Raw genomic sequence first — 20,458 nt, 5'->3', positions numbered from 1 at the left:
GTGTTTAGGTTTGCGTATTGCTCTGGAAAATGCAAAAAGCTTCACCTTTAAATTGAATTTCTGCCCCACCCCTAGAACATGTTTTTAATTTGCACTGTAGATTTTGGGAAATTGGGGAAAAGGCAATACTTTTGATTACCCTGGTAGAAACACCCACTATACCAGCATTTCATCTGCTTAGCTGTCAGCCCTCTCCCCTCCCTCTGACTACAAAGCAAAGGGAGGAGGAGCTGGAAAGGGCTCCGTCTGCCACTCTCAGCCTAGGCTCACAACACTTCAGCCGCAGATCTTTGGAAGAGGCTTAAGGCAACAGCCTCTCAAGCGCAGAGGTCTCTTTAGCTCTTTCTCTCTCGCACGCTGTCTCCTCCTGCTGCTGACCTTTGGCTTCCAGTGACAAGCAAAGACCAAACCCAGAAGATTCTCGTCCAGCACACCCTTTCGTGGGGCATCACTGACGTTGACCACCACCACACTGGAGAAGGTATCTGAAGAGAGAGCATTCGGGATCCAACAAGTCTCCATCCTGGAGGAGAAGCCTTTGCCCCAGGGCCCAAGAACTCCCAAACCTCCAGACAAAACACACAGACACCCTCTTTTTCCTGGAGGGTCCAAGGAAAGGTAGTTCTCTCCCCTAAAAGGGTGTGGGGGGGCATCCCATCAAGTGACCTGGCTCCATGGAAGAAGCTGTGAGCAATGCTACCGTTTGCAGCCATGACTTTGGGTTCGAACAGGCCAACGCCTCCCTTTCCTGGCCAAGCGTATCTGGAAGTGGCCCGGAGACGGTGATTGTGCCTGTGTTGTTTGGGGTGATCTTCCTCCTGGGCATGGTGGGGAACATGCTGGTCCTGGTGGTGCTTGGCCATCTCCGGCCAGGTGGGCGCCCATCACGGAGTGCCACCAACATCTTCATCCTCAACCTGAGCATTGCAGACTGCTCTTTCCTCGTCTTCTGCGTCCCCTTCCAGGCCACCATCTACTCCCTGCCCGAGTGGGTCTTTGGTGCCTTCTTCTGCAAGTGGGTCCACTACCTGGTCATGACCACCATGCTGGTCAGCATCTTCACCTTGGTGGCCATGTCGGTGGACAGGTACATCGCCGTGGTGCACGCCAAGCGCTCGCTCTGCATCCGCAGCAAGCGCAACGCCACCCTGGGCGTGGGGGTCATCTGGCTCCTGTCTCTGCTCATCGCCATCCCGGTGGCTCAGCACCAGGCCCTCATGAGAGGCCACCGGCAGGCACCCAACAGCTCCTTCTGCTGGGAGCATTGGGCAGACAACCCGGCGGCCAAGCAGGTCTACAAGGTTACCATTCTGGTGGTGGGTTACCTGCTACCTCTGGTGCTCATCACCTGCTGCTATGCCAAGGTGGGTGTCGGGGCAAGAGGGGGTGGAGATGGGTGGTTGGCAACAGGTTTCGGAATGCTGCCACAGACTTCTTCTCTGTGGCTTAGTTTAAACCACAACTACTTGATCCCAGAACTTCTTTTGACAGCCTGCGTAAGATCATTAGGTCTAAGACCACGTAAACTGCGCCACTGGCAATCCCAGCGTGTTTGAAGTTAGCTATGTCTCTAGATCTCTTGAAAATCTGAGATTAAGGAGTGGGGGGGCATTGTCTCCATTTTCGGACTTTTTCTCATGGTCATCTTCATACTTTCTCTCTGTCAGCTATGGGCAGGTCTCTCCTCCCTTGGATGTCTGGCAGAACACCTCACTGCTTTCTTTCCAGAAATGTTCTTCTTCCTGCTCTTGCTCTTTTTCTGCTTTGTTCTCTCTTGTAGACTGCCTTGGCTCCCGTTATTTTCTACATTCATTTTTGCTTCAGCCAAATACAGGCACTAAGATTTCCCTTTTTCTTCTCCCTTTCCAAGTCCCCTAGGACAGTGATGAGCATCAAATGGATTGTGTTCACGGGTGGACACTTTCTGGGGTTCTTGCAGCAAATGCTAAGTTACGGGTGGTGGTCTAAGGAGAAAGGTGGTTCTTACTGCACATGTGGACCACCCATGGCCTGAGGGCCAATCCCTAGCCTCAGATGCCTTCAGTGTGGCCCCCAAAGGTGACCCCTTGCCACCAAATCCCTCCCCAAAATTTTGCTGCATGTCTATGTTCATTCTCCCCATGTCGTGTGCAAAGATCTCCCCATAGAGATTTGGCCATGCTCAGGAACTGGGACCTACACCTTAACTCTAATATTGGTAGGTAACCCTTAACTGGTGCTACTCCTGGGCTACACCAGTCTAGCTACTGGTGCTATTCTAGTGGATCTCTATGGCTGATGAAGCCTTGGATTGCTGGGGGTGGGGGAACAGAGCTGCAGTTAGGGGTGCGAATTGTTGTCCATTTCCTTCTGATGTGCATCTATCAAAAGAAGGTCTTTCTCCCTTTTCATGCTCTCTCATTTCCCCATTCATTCAGTGGGATTTCTCTCTGAATGGACATGATGAAGATTGGTGCTGTAAGACTGCATGTGCCATGTGCATTACTTAGACAGAGGTTATTCCCTAAGTCGGGGGGACCAAATGTCCAAAGGGTTTCCTGAGAGTAAACCCCACTGATCTCCAAGGGGCTTACTTTCAAGTAGACATAGTTAGGATTCAGGCAAATAGTTTGCCCCACCCTGTAGCTCTTCAGAGGGGATTTATTTTTCTTACTCGTATTCTTATTTTTCTTATTCATATTCCTATTCTTCCACGATTATTATGACTAGTTTAATTGCATGCTAGACAATTGTCTCATGATGCACGTTGCCTGTACAGCCAATTTGAAAAGGAAACAGGGCAGTATTATTAGCATTATCTACATAAACACCTGCCATTGGGGAAAAAACAACAAAATAACAGATCGGATTGTGGCTTGTCATGTGTGCTTACTCCCGGATTTGGAATTGCAGTTGTTGTGGTAGTTGTTGTAGTATGTTTACTCAAAAGTAACTCCCATCCTTGGATGTGATTTGGACAACACAACATCCCTGAAATCCTATGTACAACAGAACAAACGGACCTGCTTCATTGCTTTGAGGGGCTAAAGAGATCCTTGAGATACTGGGGGTGAAGTGCAGAAAGGTAGTCTTAGTAGGACAGGATCCTGCAGAAGTTAAGTGCCATTGAATTTAAAGGGGTCACTCCTATGTAAGTCAGTTTAGGACAGCAGCCTTAGTCCAGTTTGTTTACTCAAATGTTTAAGTCCCAATCTCAGGATGCTTTGGACAGCACAACATGCCTGCAATGTAGAAAATCCTAATCATAGAATCATAGAATCATAGAGTTGGAAGAGACCACAAGGGCCATCGAGTCCAACCCCCTGCCAAGCAGGAAACAATCAAATAACTCCTTCTCAGAGCAGACTGACTGAAATGACGGAACCTAAGTTAGTGTGCCTATTAACTTGAATGGCCTACTACTTTCAGTAGAATTAGACTGAATACCACCCCAGGCCTACTCATAAGGAAGTCCTAATGGGGCTTACACTCAGGTAGGTGGGTTTAGCGACAGAAATGCACAGTTTTGATGTTGTAGTTGTTGTTAAAAATTTATATACTGCCCTATACCCGGGGGTCTCAGGGCGATTCACAGAATAAAATCAAGATATAAAACCACAAAATACATAGTAAAAACCAAAACCAAAACCTAATAGCCCCCCCAGCACATTTTAAAAGGGCATAGGATGCCAGCAATTGCCCCCTTGCGCTTGAATGAAGTTAATCCAGTCCTGAGGACTTGCAAACTTGTGAATAGAGGCAATTTCTGCACTCATTTCAGAATTCCCTGTGTGGGTTTGGTTTCTTTTGAAAAAGATCAGCAGAAACTGTGGTGTCTTTAGGATATATGGGTTTTTTTAACCCATGTATACAGCCAGAGTATAAGATGGAGGGACTCATGGCATTATTACTCCCACAGGTCTTCCTTCTGCATTCAGTTTCCAGGAAAGCCCCAAACTCATTTTGGGTCCCGCCCAGAGCAAGATGTACTATTTTTCTCTCCAGCTGCTTTGTTGTTGTTGTTTAGTCGTTTAGTTGTGTCCGCCTCTTCGTGACCCCATGGACCAGAGCATGCCAGGCAATTCTGTCTTCCACTGCCTCCCGCAGTTTAGTCAAACTCATGCTGGTAGCTTCGAGAACACTATCCAACCATCTCGTCCTCTGTCATCCCCTTCTCCTTGTGCCCTCCATCTTTCCCAACATCAGGGTCTTTTCCAGGGAGTCTTCTCTTCTCATGAGGTGGCCAAAGTACTGGAGCCTCAGCTTCAGGATCTGTCCTTCCAGTGAGCACTCAGGGCTGATTTCCTTAAGAATGGATAGGTTTGATCTTCTTGCAGTCCATGGGACTCTCAAGAGTCTCCTCCAGCACCATAATTCAAAAGCATCAATTCTTTGGCGATCAGCCTTCTTTATGGTCCAGCTTTCACTTCCGTACATCACTACTGGGAAAACCATAGCTTTAACTATACGGACCAGCTGCTAGCATTAGCAAAAAGTCACACACAAACTTCTGCCTACTGTTCTTGCACCTCACAAGAGGATGCCACTTCCAACATTATTTATTTTATTTTAGCATATTTATTACCCAGCCTTCACCAAAGGTAACAGAATGAGTTACAAAACAAGAAAACACAACAGGCAGTAAACCATTAAAACAAATGCCCACCAATAAAATCATATGCAGAAAATAAACCATCATTTCACCTTCCCAAGACCTGGGCAAAAGAAAATACACCTTTCCCTTTTCTTTTCCTATGAAATAGCTGGGTCCAGGTGTACTTCAAGGGGCAGGGAGTTCCAATGTCTGGGAGCCACCTTTAACAATAATTGAAGGAAAGCCTGTGTTGTTTTATGATGAAATAAATGTTGTTTGTTTGCGACTGTTTGTAGTGGAAGGTCTGTGTATTTAAAGCATTTTTAAGAGAGAGTGTGAGAGACACTCAAAGTGTATTTATCTCTTCCCAAAACCCCTGTGCCACATATTCTCTCCAAGGCTTCTCAATTACCACCCATAGACCATTTGTCCCAGTTAGGATGTGTGAATATTTCAATATCTTTCAATTTCTCTCCCTCCCCCCAATCTTAAGTACAGTTCTTCACATTACCACATCAGTATGTGGTGTTGTGGGTTTTTGTTTTTGTTTAAAAAAGTCCTCGTGAACCAGTTACAAACATTTTAATTGAGTCATCATATGAGTTTTCATTCCATTTGCATATGAATAAGATAGTAGTTCTGAAGCAAGAAGTGTGCTCCCTTTATTTTTAGGTGATGTACAAGTGTGTCATCAGAAGACTGTATCTTATGATACATGATGTTTTGATTACCTTGTACAAAGTGTGTGTGTGTGTGTGTGTGTGTGTGTGTGTGTACCTACCATCTTGCATGATAATTTAGGAACACCATTTCAGCTGATTCAAAGTTTCTGAATTGATTAAACTTTGAAGTCCTACTTTTTAATGTGTTTTCTTTCTGAGCAAAATTCAGACAGAGATCCTTTGCAGAATATCATTTTCTTCTGCAGGTAATAGTTGGAGCGGTGAAATTGCTCGCATCTAATTCTATCAAGCAAGTGGATTACATTAGCACATAGTGTGTCTGGGCAAAGAAAACCTTTCCAAGGAGAGGAATAGCTATGATCATCCTTGTGTAATTTTTTTGGGACAAGACCTGGTTACACAAATCGCTACATAGTTTATAAATAAGTTTTGGAAAGACCACAGGGAATATAATATGTACGAAGGTAAAATATATTTATTGTCTCTGGCCCTGGTCCTCTCTGACAATGTCCAGAAGGGAAAGCAGCCCTTGCATTCCCTTCTAGGCCACTATGTTCTCTGAGACAGGTGTGGCTGGAGACATGTATATTAAGGGCAGAGGAAGGTGGAAGCCTTCTGGGTGAGAGAGACAGGAATGGAGTAAGAATAGCTCCCTTTCCACAAGAGTACAGCCCTAAACTTATCTCGCCTCCTCTCCTCATTTCTTTTCTTCCCCTCCAACTAAGATCTTGGGAACTTCCTCCTTTCCCTTCCTGTGGGACTCAGGGAGTGCCACTATCACAAAATACAGAAGGTCAGGTCTAATGGACTTGATCCCCAATAAAATGTCCTTTTCATGACAGGTATTGAGTCAGATTTGTCTCCCACGGAAGCTGGGGCTACCTTGAATAATCCATGTTCCCAGCCCGGGTGATGCTAATGCAGCAAACTAATTGAACTGAAGACAATAAGAGTTGGCTTTCTTTCCCCTTTAATGCACACCTGTGCAGATCTTATGAAGCATTAGGCTTGAGTCAAATCCAAAATGTACCCACATGCCTACTTGGCTTTATGAACCCCACCCCTATTCATGAACCACGACAGGTCCTATTCTACATACGTGCTCAGTCATGAGACTAGTTCAACACCTGCCTGCCTTTTCTCAGGTGGTTGTGTGTCCTGCTTTACAGAAGACAGTCCTCTGTTTGAAGTCATCCTCTATTTCATGGGTGGGCAAACTAAGGCCCGGGGGCCAGATCCAGCCCAATCGCCTTCCAAATCTGGCCTGCAGACAGTCCAGGAATCAGTGTGTTTTTACATGAGTAGAATGTGTTTAAAATGCATCTCTGTGTTATTTGTGGGGCATAGGCATTTGTTCATCCCCCCCAAAAAAAATATAGTCCAGCCCCCCACAAGGTCTGAGGGACAGTGGACCAGTCCCCTGCTGAAAAAGTTTGCTGACCCCTGGTCTATTTCAAGGGTAGGAAGCCTGTTCATTGAAGGCAACCTATAGAAACCTAGGAAGCTGCCTTATAGCGAATCAGACCATTGGTTCACCTTGCTTTCAGTTAGTAGCAGTGACCCATCTGCTGGGAAGCTGGAACAGCAGCTATGCTCCCCCTGGCGAGTCACTTCCACTTTCCTGAGTGGCTCCACCTCCTCACTGCAACAAGTCCAAGGGGAGGGCGACTTGTCGTTGTGTGGACTCTCCGCAGATACCCAGTTATGCTGACTCTTGGTGCTGGGCCAGGTGCAAAGATGAGCAAAATGATAAGCAGCAACGTTCAGCAAAGCGAAGAGCACGAGCGGAAAAACTGTGACAAGCCAAAATGGTCAGAGGCCTGGAAACGATGCCTTATGAGGAACGGCTAAGGGAGCTGGGCATGTTTAGCCTGGAGAAGAGGAGGTTAAGGGGTGATATGATAGCCATGTTCAAATATATAAAAGGATGTCACATAGAGGAGGGAGAAAGGTTGTTTTCTGCTGCTCCAGAGAAGCGGACACGGAGCAATGGATCCAAACTACAAGAAAGAAGATTCCACCTAAACATTGGGAAGAACTTCCTGACAGTAAGAGTTGTTCGACAGTGGAATTTGCTGCCAAGGAGTGTGGTGGAGTCTCCTACTTTGGAGGTCTTTAAGCAGAGGCTTGACAACCATATCTCAGGAGTTCTCTGATGGTGTTTCCTGCTTGGCAGAGGATTGGACTCGATGGCCCTTGTAGTCTCTTCCAACTCTATGATTCTATGATTCTAAGAGTTAGGCTGGTGTAGTTGTTAGATCAGGACTTTGGAGACCCATGTTCAAATCCCCATTCAGTTAGGAAGCCTTGGACAAGTCACTGGGAGTGGCCTAAGCTACCTCCCAGGTTGTTATGAGGGTAATACAGCAAACTAATGTGCAGGAGCATATTGTTCCACTGTAAACCCACCTCAGGTGCCAACACTGCAGGGAAGATGTGGATCAATCGAAGGAAAGGTGATCAGTCTTACTTTGGGACAGGCAGGTGACTGGAGCCAATGAATGTATGCTTCCTTCCAAGCAAAAAATTCTGTAGTGTGGCTGCTTGGGAGTAGTTTGATTGCCTTCTGCCTCATTGCTTTGTGTGAGTATGCCAGCAAGAGGTATACATGATGGATTTTCTTTTAATTAATTGGCTTAAGTACGTAAAGTCTCCTAGCATTAATGGTTAAGCACATTCATTGCTTGGTTACAGTGCTTGCTGTAACTGCGTTTTCAAAAGGTTAATCTAAATTTTGTTGGTGCACTGCATGAATTCCCCCCCCCCTTAATGTCATTCTTTAAAAGAATAAAAATAAAATCTCCAGTGAGTCTAACGTACCTTATCTTGATCCTGAAATGGAGTTAAATAATGGAGTTAAATAATCTCTGCAGAACCTTTATGCAGAGATTATTTACCTGAAAGTAAATAATAGACATTTGTTTACAAGCAGCTATGTAAAAAGAAAAAGTCTCTGTCGAGGGGAAGGGCCATAGCTCAGGGGACGGCATCTGCTTGGTTTGCATGAAGAAGGTCTCAGGTTCAGTCCCTGATATTTCCAGGTAAGGCTGGAAATGTCCTCTGCCTGAAACTCCAGAGAGCTGCTGCCAGTCCGTGCAGACAAAGGTGAGGGAACCTTTTCAGCCCAAGGGCCACATTTCCTTCTGGGCAACCTTCCGAGGGCCAAATGCCAGTGGTGGGCAGGGCCAGAAACAAAAGTGGGCAGAGCAATGAATGCAAATGCCACCTTTGCACAGTAGCTTAGTTTCTGCACGTTCCCCTGTTTATCTATTTATTATTTACAGATATATTTATATACCACTATATCACAAAAAAACCATATCATCCTCTATCCAGGGAAGCAAAAGGTCTCATCAGAGTTCAAGGACACATTCCTGCCAGGCAAGAACCCCCAAGGTGCAAAGCAGAATCAGCGAAGGGGGCAGCCTGGGAAGGTGAGGGGTAGGGGTAGGGGGTATCCTCCGGAGGGTTTGGAGGACCAGATAGAGAGGCTTGTTAGGCCACATTTGGCCCTTGGGAATGAGCTTCCCCATACCTGGTATAGACAATACTGAGCTAGATGGGCCAGTGGTGTGACTCACTGACAGGCACCTTCCTGTGTAATGATCTACTAAGCCTTGGGTAGGCAAAAAACAGGCTGGGATCTACTGCTAGATCTTTTTGAAACCTGCAGTAAGTAGATCACAAGAATGAATCCCTGGGCTGAGCATAATGCTCAGAAGTATCTTTGTCCTTCTTCAACTGCTCAGCTGCACTGAGCCAGTGTGGAGGGGAAGTCCATGTGGTGCCCCCCAGATGCATGTTGCTGGACTTTGATTCCAGCTCTCATCATCCCTGACCAATGGTCCTGCTGGCTTGGATTGATAGAAGGCAGAGTCCAACAACATCTGGAGGGCCCCATATTGGTTACCTCTGCACTTGGTTCCAGTTGGTGGCTGTCAGAGATCCCGTATAAAGCTAAGTAGGCGACGCAGGCTGGGTGCCTGCCCACCACTGTACTTAGCAACACACACCTGCTGAGACTGGCTGTGCCTCTTAGAGATCATAGATGAGAAGCAGAAGCTCTCTAATATAAAGACATAAATAGAAGCCAGTACACAACATTATTTGAATATCCAAGGAGACAGAACCATTCCTGTTTTTACAAGACATGCTTTACCCATCTGCATACTCAGTTTGTTCCATTTATATACCTGCACCTGACATGTAAGAACCCAAGAAGCTGGATCAGACGAGAGACTTAACTGGTCCAGCATCCTCTTCCCCACAGGGGCTTTGCCTGATACCTGGGCAAAGCCTGCAAGGAGAACATTGGGGCAATGGGCTTATCCTCTCGTTGTTCCCTGGCAACTGCCAAATCAGGGCCAGACTGGAATCTCATGTTAATTACATGAATGCAATTAAGTCATGTGGATTTTGTTATGTAAACAGCTGCTCCGGGGGAGCCTGAACAACCTCAGCGCCACTGGGAAGGCAATGTGAATACTTTCTCTCCTTGCTATGGTCAGACAATGATCAATCACCTTTCCAAAGCATTTTTGTGCATTCCACATTAGCGTCAGTGGAAGATTCAACTGAAATCCAGAGAGCTGCTTCAGAAAGGCTGCTGTTTTCATAACAATAAGAATGCATGTTATTTACATTCACGCAATGAGCATTATGCCTAGTCTCATCCACAAAGGAATATTGCTTCCAAACGTGAAGGTAGCATATAGCCATCCCAGCTAGTAGCCATGGATAGAGAAGGGGGAGAAATTCAATCCAGAACACATTCAAAGCAGAATCTGCCAAATAAACACTATCTGACACAATATATGAAACAAAACACAGTCACCCTCAAATGGAGTCAAATGGCTGAGTCCAATTGTTGAGTTGAATGGTTGCCACCGAAATATATCAGTCACAATTTTAGTCCATCACACTCCCCTAGTAAACTCAACTCAAAAGACCACTTTTCCCCATTGCTAATAACAAGGTCAGATCTCACTTCAGTTATCCATGCACTTGTCACTCCCAGACTGGACTACTACCATGGCCACCTGTTAAATTTGGCTTATAGGGTGGGGAGTGCTGGGGGATGCAATAACCTGACCCACCAACCAGATCCAACTGCCCACCCTGGGATTGCATCAATGCCATGAGAAACGCAAATAGCAGAGAGCTTCCAAAATGAACCCCAAAGCAGAAAACAATGTGTCTTAAGATGCTGAAAACATGGGTTTTGTTTTCCAAACAGCCCAACGTATTTCAGCCAATTATTGTTTAAAAGCTGTCTTCAGGGGCTATAGCAACAGAGGCAATACATCATGTGAATCATTTCTACTCAACATTTAAAAACAAACTAAATTGATTATGTACAAATTGCATATAAGCCTAGATAAACGAATCAATGTGGGAGAGGGACAGATCTGATTCTGGCAGTGGCCATGGCTGGGAGCAAAGGGTTGAACCCTGTGCTTCCTGCACACTCCATCGTCTGGCCCTTCCGCAAGGCCACCGGTTTGGTTCTGAAAATCAGCTATGCAGCGGCCAACCATGTGACCCAGGCCACACTGAGTTTGACCCTCACTTTTTGACCTTCACCCTTCTGTAGCAAAAGCAGCTTCATTCATGCTGAAGAGGGAGATAGCAGCAATCTTGTGGAGACCTCGAGCTTCATAGAAGTACAAAATTTATTTTTGGCTGGCAATGGGAGGGAGACTAAGGTAGGAAGGACGGTGGGCACAGGTGACTGCTGGGAAATGTTGGATTACATGTGTAAAAATGGAGGTGGGACAGAATGGTGTGCTCTGGGAAAGGGTACTGTTAGCTGGATTGGAGGCCCAATTTGGTTCAAGACCCAATTTGGCAATTCTGATTGGGTCCCAATTTGGACTGGATCTTTCCATGCCTGATCCAACCTGAGCCCTGAACCAAATCAGGGGCCTTTCATAGCCATGAGGAGCCTTTTATAGAGATATTTCATACAGTTGGACAAAAAGGAGGGCGGGGGAAGGAGATGGTGTTGGCAGAGAGTCTTTGCTTGCATGATCTCCTTCCCCCTCCCCCTCCCTTGACCACATGTTTAATATCTTCCCTCCACCCTCTACAAAACACACTTTTGACAGCTCTGGGTTGCTCCAGGTGGACCAATCCCTTTCCAAGACTGGCTTTCAGTGTAGCTACCCCTGTTTTGTGGAACAACAAACCTGTGGAGATATGACAGGCACTCTCTTTTTTTGTCCTTATGGAAACAATTGAAAACATTTTTGTTTCACCTAACTTTTCTAGCTAGGTGAAAAGGGCTCTATTTTCAACCTATCTTTAGCTGGTTTTTCGGTACTGTTTTCAAAACTATTTTTTAGCTGTTTCGTGGTATGAGTAAATTAATACCACCATATTCTGGCCAGGCAAAGTCACCTGAGGAGAGCACAGGGTTGGTGCGAGGTGATCTGGTGAGAGTCCCAGGAGATGACAAGAAACGGCCAGAAGGCTGCACTTGCCCCCCACCCTGACCTAGGGTACCTCACACCCCTGATGCAGTAGAATAAGAAACATCTATTGTGCAATAAAGCAAGTTTCTTCCTTTCTTTCCTTAGGTTATACGCCATCTTCAAAAGAAGGTGAAGAATATTTCCAAGAAGTCAGAGAGATCCAAAAGAAAGGTAAATTAAAAGAAAACAGCATCCAATTACCAGGGAACATTAGCAAGCAAAATATTGCCTGCCCCAGCACTAATGTATAACTGATCACAGAGCCCTGTAAAATTATTCTGTCATGCTCCATCAGAAGCATATACTTTTGCAGTGCTGTCAGCCAGATCACTATTTAGATGCGTGACTACGGCTTGTGGTTTTGGTCTGTTTCCTTCCCAATTATGTATGTGATTGATTCTGATTCTGATGTGATTAATAAATTGTAGCAGACGCTTGTCTCTTCACCCAGGTGACCTTTGGAAGCTGTACAAATCTAAAACTCCAGAGACATTTATCTTGTTCTGTCAAAATGACGTCTCAAGTTGGAATACGTTTAAGTTCACAAGCGGGGGATCAGACCTCCCACCCACCTCAAATGAGTGGCCTGAAGAGGCAGGGAAAGGGGCAGAGCAGGGGTGGGCACCTGTCACAAGATTTGGTTGGGATCCTAATTCAGCATGTCGGAAAGCACCTTGCTTTGGTCTGAAGTATTTTGGAGACTGCCTAATTTGGCTTGGGGTCCGAATCTTAGAATTGTAGACCTGGAAGGGACCACGAGGGTCATCTCGTCCAACCTGCTGCAATGCAGAAATATTTTGCCCAACAAGGGATTTGAACTCACAACCATGAGATTAAGAGTCTCATGCTCTACCAAATGAGCTATCCAGCAGAAACCACTTTGGACAAAATGAAGCTTCATTCACTATGATGGGGAATTAAAAAATGGCTATTGTCTTGTCATTTGCAGGAATAGTAGTATCTGTTCTCCAGAGTAGATAAAAACCTGCCAAATTATAGGCAAAATATATCCTTGTGGTTTGGTGATAAGTTATCTTTAAAGTCTGATTATCTTTTCCATTTCTTTATACCATAACTGTACAGTGGTACCTCGGGTTACATATGCTTCAGGTTACAGACTCTGCTAACCCAGAAATAGTACCTCGGGTTAAGAACTTTGCTTCAGGATGAGAACAGAAATCGTGCTCTGGCCGTGCAGCGGCAGCGGGAGGCCCCATTAGCTAAAGTGGTGCTTCAGGTTAAGAACAGTTTCAGGTTAAGAACAAACCTCCGGAACGAATTAAGTTCTTAACCCGAGGTACCACTGTACTACGGTATAGATACTGATATCAGTTCCTTGCCTTTCTGACACCATTTCCCATGCAACACCTCTCAGCCTCCTAGCTCTCACCCAGGACTCCACCCATCCACCCTGGCTCTCACTCAGACCCCAAAGAAATTACCAGATCAATGCCAAAAACTCATGCAGTGGTACCTCGGGTTAAGAACTTAATTCGTTCTGGAGGTTTGTTCTTAACCTGAAACTGTTCTTAACCTGAAGCACCACTTTAGCTAATGGGGCCTTCTGCTGCTGCCACGTGATTTCTGTTCTCATCCTGAAGCAAAGTTCTTAATCTGAGGTACTATTTCTGGGTTAGCGGAGTCTGTAACCTGAAGTGTCTGTAACCCGAGGTACCACTGTAATAAGAAGAGTTCCTGCAAGATGCTGGCATCACCTATATCTCTAGGCTTACTTTTATGGGCAGGCGTCAAGGTTGACAGAGCTTGCTCAGGCTGCTCCCAGCTGTGTCCCACACACCTAGCTCCAGGCTACAGCAGATTTGCTTTGATTGGAATTTCTTAGGGGGTCTAAAGGATGGCAAATAGGACACCACACCACACACAGTTCTTTCTCTAGCCTCTGCACATTTCTCCTCTTCTAGCAGGGAAGGAAACATGTATTTTTTAAAAAAATGTTGAATTCTTCAGGTGCTGTAGACCTTTCTGAAGGGATGAAAAACTTCAAAATAATGAGATTAAGGAGGAGGAAGCTAACAGGCAGCACTACCCCCTGGATGTAAGAAAACAGTTAGTGGGAAGCAGGTTGTGGGCAGGCCATGGGTGTAACCAGGATTTTTGTTGAGGGGGCAGGACTTTGTTAGGGGGGCAGAACTGACATGATTGATTGATTGATCAATTAGTTAAGTATTTCTATTGTTTTACTTGATCGGGGGGGGGGCAGCTGTCCCCTGCCCCCCCGACTACACCCATGGGTCAGACAGCATGGCAGTGCAATGCCCCATTCACCCCTGTAGGCAGGCCTCCACTGAATACAACAGAAGGATGGAGTAGTCTTGTACTTTGCCACATACACAGAACTTACACATCATTCTCCATTTGTCGCAGACGCTGTGTTCTTTCAATGCCTGGCTTTAAACATTCAAACAGCTTTCAAGGAGGAAAAATGAGGGGATTAACTTGTGTATCAAAGGGGAGAGAATAAATCCTGGATGTAAGCCATATTGCCTGTGCTGCTCTTCTGTTTTCAGGATCATAACTCAAACCGTATAGTCCCATATAGCGTCCTCTTTCAAGCCAGAATAGCCAGTGACTCTTCTCTCCTTTGGCAGAGGAACTGTGCAGGGCTGCCTACAGACATTAGACCAGGGTTTCCCAAAATTGGGTCTCCCGCTGGTTTTGAACTACAACACCCATCATCCCTAGCTATCAGGACCAGTGGTCAGGGATGATGGGAACAGTAGTCCAAAAACAGCTGGCGACCCAAATTTGGGAAACTCTGCATTAGTTCACCTACTGGATCAGGCCATATAGGTCAGCATCATGTTCTCACAGTGGCCGAACCCTTTGTTTATGGGAAGCCAACAAACAGAACACAAGCATACTGTAATAGCAATTCCCAGCAACTGCTGTTCAAAGGCATACTGCCCCCAACAGTGGAGGGAGAACATAACATAGCCATTGTGGTGGCTAGCAGCTAATGGTGGGCGCTGACATTGGTGCTGTGGTCTTGGGGCCACAATAGATAGCTACAGTCCTCCATTTTAAATTTCCCAAAATGCTCCTGGAGAAATGCCCTTGGTGCCTTAGGGGTCAAATTAATACAAGGACTTTGAACCTGGCTTGGTAGCAAATGGGCAGCCAATGCAGATGCTTTAACAATGATGTCCCATGTTGTTAGCCATGTTGTGCTCCCATCAGTAGTCCGGCTGCTGCATTCTGCTCCCGCTGGAGCTTCCAAACCAGGCCCTAGGGCAGCCCCACATACAGCATATTACAGTAATCCAGCCTTGAGGTTACCAACACATGGACTACAATGTGCACATGTACATAATGCATATATTGCTGGCAATAACAGACACAAAGGCATTATATTAGGGGAAATTGCTTTCAAAAAGGTGTATGTTAGAAGAAATGCACACTAAAATGCTGATACATTTTTGTGAGGACTTTTAAAAAATTGCAACCTATGCTGAAATGAAAATGAGAAACTTGGAGAAATGGAAACTGGCAGATTCATCCATCCTTGTGAGTCACAAGTTCTCCCAGAGTATCCCCATTGCCATCTGCAAAATGTTGATGGGAGGTTGGAGGCAGCTTTTGCCAGAGGGCAGCTATTTAGCATCTGCTTCCCATCTGCAACAAGTGGGAACAACAAACTTTCTTGCAGCGCTCTTAGATGGGTGACTCAAAATGATGAATGTGAACTGTGATCCCATTCCCATGAGCAGCATATGATTCTCATACTTTAGACTGGCTGGTGGCACTTTTAAACAAGAGTGGTTGGTCTTTGCAATGCAGTTCTTCCTCTGCAGCTCTTACATTTTTGGGCTACTACAAGACTAGCAGAAGTTGAATTAATTGGTTTGGATTGAATCTAAAAATCATTTCTCCATTTGGAGCATCTTCTGCTGAGATATTCTTCCTTGCTCTACCTTCCTCTGTCCATTAGCTCTCTAGTGATATTACATTCCATAATATGATTACAGACTTTGCCACCTATTATTCTGGTATAGATGAGGAGGTGGGGAGGGGGGAAGGCGAGAGAGAGAGAGAGAGAGCACATTCAGCACAGATATTTGAGTTTTGGTCTCTGTTTTGTGGCAGATTGCGCCATAACATTTTGTAAGTATGTTTACACTCCTCTTTGTAGAGAATGAGCACCGCCTCTTCCATTGCCAACCCTGCCCAATAGCAAAGGGTGCCTTCTCCTATTCTCTCTCTCTCTCTCTCTCTCTCTCTCTCTCTCTCTCTCTCTCTCTCTCTGCTTGCTGCCACCTGTGCATGTGTGGACAGGGATGGGTGAATCAGTCAATTTCAGAGTCTCTCAGTTTCTCCTTTTTCTTCTTTTTTGCAATTCATCTTTATCGGTTTCTCCTTTTTCCAGTCTTAAGTTCAGTTCTTCACATTTCCAAATGGGAGAGATGATTGCTTTATTTAGGTCTTACTAGCAGGCTTCCCATAGGCAATTGGTTGCCTCTTACTGTGAAAGCAAATGTTGGACTCAATGGGTCTTTGCCAAATCCAGCAGGGCTCTTCCTGGGCTCTTATGAGCAGCTGCAGGTTCTCTAACAGAGAGTGCCCTTTCTTCACGTGTGCTTCACCTTCCCTGCCTCCACTCCACAAGCTGCTTTGTAATTATTTTCCAGAATTACCAAAATGTGCTGTCGAACATCTACGCAGCTCCAAATGGCTGTGTTCTCTGAGCCAAACACAGGTAACCAAAGCAACATGATTAGGACGCATTTCCAACAGCACTTTAGCCCGTGTGAGGTTTGCACTTTTGCAGTGATGTTTGAATGATGACTCAAATTGAGATTACACTCAGGCACCTGACAGAAGCCAGTGCTAAAAGGGCAATGCAGACTATTCCAGGATGTTGAGCAGGGCTGTCAAAACTCCATAGGGGTCAGTGGATGAAATATCACACCCAGCGAATGTCCATAGGAACATGCCTAAGGTTTTTTGTTTTTAACCACAAAGTCCATCCCACCTTGATTTACCACCGTCATCCCTCCCAGGGACTACACCTCGATCCCCTGTAATTGACACATCCTGTAAAATCCAAATCAGGGCATGCTAATGGTGGAGTGGAAGTGCAGGCCATCATCACCATCACACAAAAACACATACACACCCAGGGCCACAAACCCCTAAAGGAAGCATGAAATAATAGCCAATCTGTTAGGATCAGAGTGACTGCAATTCTTTGCCTGATTACCTGCAAGTGAGCTTCACTGAACTCAGTGGGGCTTTATTTATGACGGCATTGGCTAAGAACATAAGTGCATCAGGCATCTTTTTCCCCCTGACTTCTCCAGGCAGGGCTAGGAGACCCCCCATCTAAAATCCAGGAGAGTTGCTTCCAGTCAGTGCAGGCAGTACTGAGCCAGATGGGTCAGTCGGTCTGTGTTGGTATATATATGGCAACTTCCTGTGTTTCCAACCCAGCACCCTGTTCTCGCAGTGACCAACCAGGGAGCTCGTAAGAAGGACCCGTGCACAACAGCCCTTTCCCCATGAGTGAATCCCAGCAACAGGCGTTCAGAGGCATAATGCCTATTGCCTCTGACCGTGGCTGGTAGCCGTTGATAGCCTTTATAAAATAAAATCAGCCCTGCAAAATCGGACCAAAGGCCCATCTAGTTCAGCATTCCACACGCAGGCAGGACGTGATTACAACTGGAGACATCTGGTATTTATAGATAGACAGGCTGAGAAGGTAGGAAAACAAGCGTGCAGGCTGTATGAATCCCAAAGCAGCGGCATTCCAGCACTCCAATAATTCCCTTGCCAGCCAGAAACTTCTTGGCAGTCGTCTCCCGCCAGCCTAATTCAATCACATGTTTACAGCTATGTTTTGCTAATGGGAAATAAAGTTTTAGAGCCAAGCCCTGGATGTTTATCTTCTGCCCATGCATGAGCCCCCGCAGGTATATGTACAAAGCGAATGACTTGCCTGTGGTGGTGTCACAGCTCTGTGCCTGCAGTGCTGTGTTCTTAGACCTCTGGCTATTAGCAAATACTATTTCCCTCCACTCCACACTGAATCCAGAGGGAAAACAAAGACACTTCTTTCTTTTGGGCACGAAGCTAATTGGGAAAGAAGCTAATTAATGGGTTCTTAGACTGTTCAAAACAGCTAAGAGGATTAGCCCCCCCCCCCATTGACTAAGTTCAGCAGTTAATTGCAGCTATTTTCCATTTAATGTGTTCCAGATGGTGATAAGGCTATCCAGATTGATGATTATTCTAGCATCTTCTGACCATTTCTCAGTACCGCCTCTTTATAACATTCTCTTTTGTAATTGGTTATAAGTGGAGGTTGTCTTTGTTTTGTACAAATGGTTTGTTAAATGCCTCTTGCAAATTTACCGTGTGCTATTTCTGTTACTGTCTCTCTGTGTTATAAGTAGGATGGGGAGAGTGGAACAGAATTTTGGGAGGCAGGCTCTAGAAATAAAAAATATATATGATAGAAGTGTAAAAAAACTATCCAACCTACACTGCTGTGCAACTACACTCAAATTAAACATGTATTCCTTCCAGATGTTTTGGACTACAACTCCTATCACCCTCGACCACCGGCCATGCTGGCTGAGGTTGACGGTAGTTGCAGCCAAAAGCATCTGGGGAAGGCTGATTTGCATCCCCCAAAGTCAGCCAAATCTGTTTTAGTTGGTAGCAATAATTTATAATAGCCAGACCACATTCTGTGTTGTTGATGTTGTTGTTAGAATTACACACCCTTCACTCTAAGGTCCCAGGGCAGGCTATACAACTATCAAAACACACTATTAAAATTTGAAAACCTTTGTTTGCTTTTGTCTTCTAGACCGCTCAAACAGTGCTGCTGGTGGTTGCTGTCTTTCTGATCTCCTGGCTCCCGCACCACATCATCACTATGTGGGCTGAGTTTGGGAAGTTCCCCCTGAACGATATCTCCTTCACCTTTCGCATCATCGCACACTGCTTAGCCTATGGGAACTCTTGCATCAACCCCATCATCTACGCTTTCCTGTCGGAGAATTTTCGCACAGCCTGCCGGCAAGTCTTCACATGCAAGGGCCTCCTTCAGCCGCCCCCTGCGGAGAAGATGGTGAGGATCCGCATGGAGAACTTCTCCACTTCTCACTCGACAACCAACGTGTGACAGGGGGCGGGAAGGAAGAGCTATCAGCAAAGGAAGAAACAAAAGAGAAACGCAGCAGTGTCCAGAAATTCCTTGCACAGGCACAGATTCATCTCAAAAGGGATGGGGGGAAAGGGGTGGGGGAAGCAGACCCATTCTGGATGTTCCCTCTGTGACATTAATGGTACTCACAGGAGCTGTCCATTCCTCATCACCACCATTGCTCATAATTGTGGCTTCAGAGTGGCAGCTTTCTGAGATGTTTCCAACGTTTTATGGAGGGGTGGCACCTAAAGCTGCTACAGGCTGATATTTAACTGTGGTTTACAGCTGACAGTAAGGGAGCCACTTAAACCCTGCCCCAAAAGAGGATGCTGGTGTATAGGAATGAATTTAGAATCGCTGTAAATTCAACAGAAGTACAATGTGGGGAAGACACTGGCCAAGTGACTGGTGGGCATGCTCACTCTTGACAGGTAACTTCAAACCCTCCCAGTCTATCCATACCCTTCTTAGGGTTCTTTATTTTTAAACTGGACTTGGACCTCAAAACCCTTCAAAGTAAGGGCTGTCCTTTGTGGAGCAGGGCACATATCTGCTTTCACTATTCATGAAGTGTAGTAATGTCTTATAGAAAGATATGTTCATGTGTGGAGTAAGTCTATTTAGCAGTGACGGATAATAAAGGTAGGAGGATGAAGGAAGACACACTAGAAGGCAATTGTTGCCATGGATCCATAGTGCTAAAGCTCACTTTTATCTCCATCACCTTACTTGTGAAAAGCTTCCTTGATTATATCATGGTGAGATGTTGCATTGCACATACCAAGACATTTTGAATTTTTGGCCCAAGATAATTTTGCCCTTTTGATGCAGAATGTACATTGGCATAGTCACTCTTTTTTGCATAATTTATTTAAAAAACTGATCTGTATTATTTATTCTTGTTTGGGTATTAATAGGAAGGAGCTAGTTAGGGCACTGGTGCCTCCCTCTCAACCACTGAAAATTATTTCAGCTACTTTTCTGGGTTCTGATGTTTCAGCATGCCCTGCCTGAATACTGTTAAGTATAACTTCATAGCCATAAGGACTAGAAACTTGTTTCTCCATCTCCAGTTAAACAAACACTTTGATTTGCAGGAAGCAGAAATCTGCTTCTAATACATTTTGCTTCCAATGCCATCCTCTGTGCTTATTCCGTATCCTGCAGAAAAGGTTGCCCAGGCATAGCCCAGATGGCCCAATTCATATGTCTAAGTCAAGGGTCTGCAACCTTTAAGACAAAAAGAGCCACTTGGACCCATTTCCGAAGAAAAAACAACAACTGGGAGCCGCAAAACCATTGCGACATTTAAAACAAATATATCTCCGGAGCCACGATCTGACAGCGGGCGGGAAGGTGACGTCAGGATGGTGCGTGACTAACGCATGCACCGCCCCCATGTGACGTCACAGCCAGTACAGCGCCCGCCACAGTGAGGAGTGTCAGGGCGCACAATGCGCCCCCTCCCCTCGCTAGTATCCGCCCCGGAGCCGCAGCAAAGTTGTAAAAGAGCCACATGCGGCTCCGGAGCCGCGGGTTGCAGACCCCTGGTCTA

At 45.6% G+C, this 20,458-nt stretch overlaps 1 protein-coding gene across 1 annotated transcript; it reads left to right on the top strand.

The window, feature by feature from the left end:
• The first annotated feature begins 245 nt into the window (after positions 1-245).
• LOC309537490 (galanin receptor type 1-like) lies at positions 246-20,113 on the top strand. The gene is made up of 3 exons (XM_082232378.1): positions 246-1,364; positions 11,835-11,900; positions 18,562-20,113. The coding sequence occupies exons 1-3, from the start codon at positions 675-677 to the stop codon at positions 18,877-18,879; spliced, it is 1,074 nt and encodes a 357-aa protein (XP_082088504.1). The 5' UTR covers positions 246-674; the 3' UTR covers positions 18,880-20,113.
• Positions 20,114-20,458: the final 345 nt, after the last annotated feature.

Source organism: Podarcis vaucheri, assembly GCF_965113315.1.
Source record: "Podarcis vaucheri genome assembly, chromosome: 7".
NCBI classification, from domain to species: domain Eukaryota; kingdom Metazoa; phylum Chordata; class Lepidosauria; order Squamata; family Lacertidae; genus Podarcis; species Podarcis vaucheri.
Note: the sequence above shows the minus strand (reverse complement) of the source record. Positions and strands in the feature narration are given on the sequence as shown.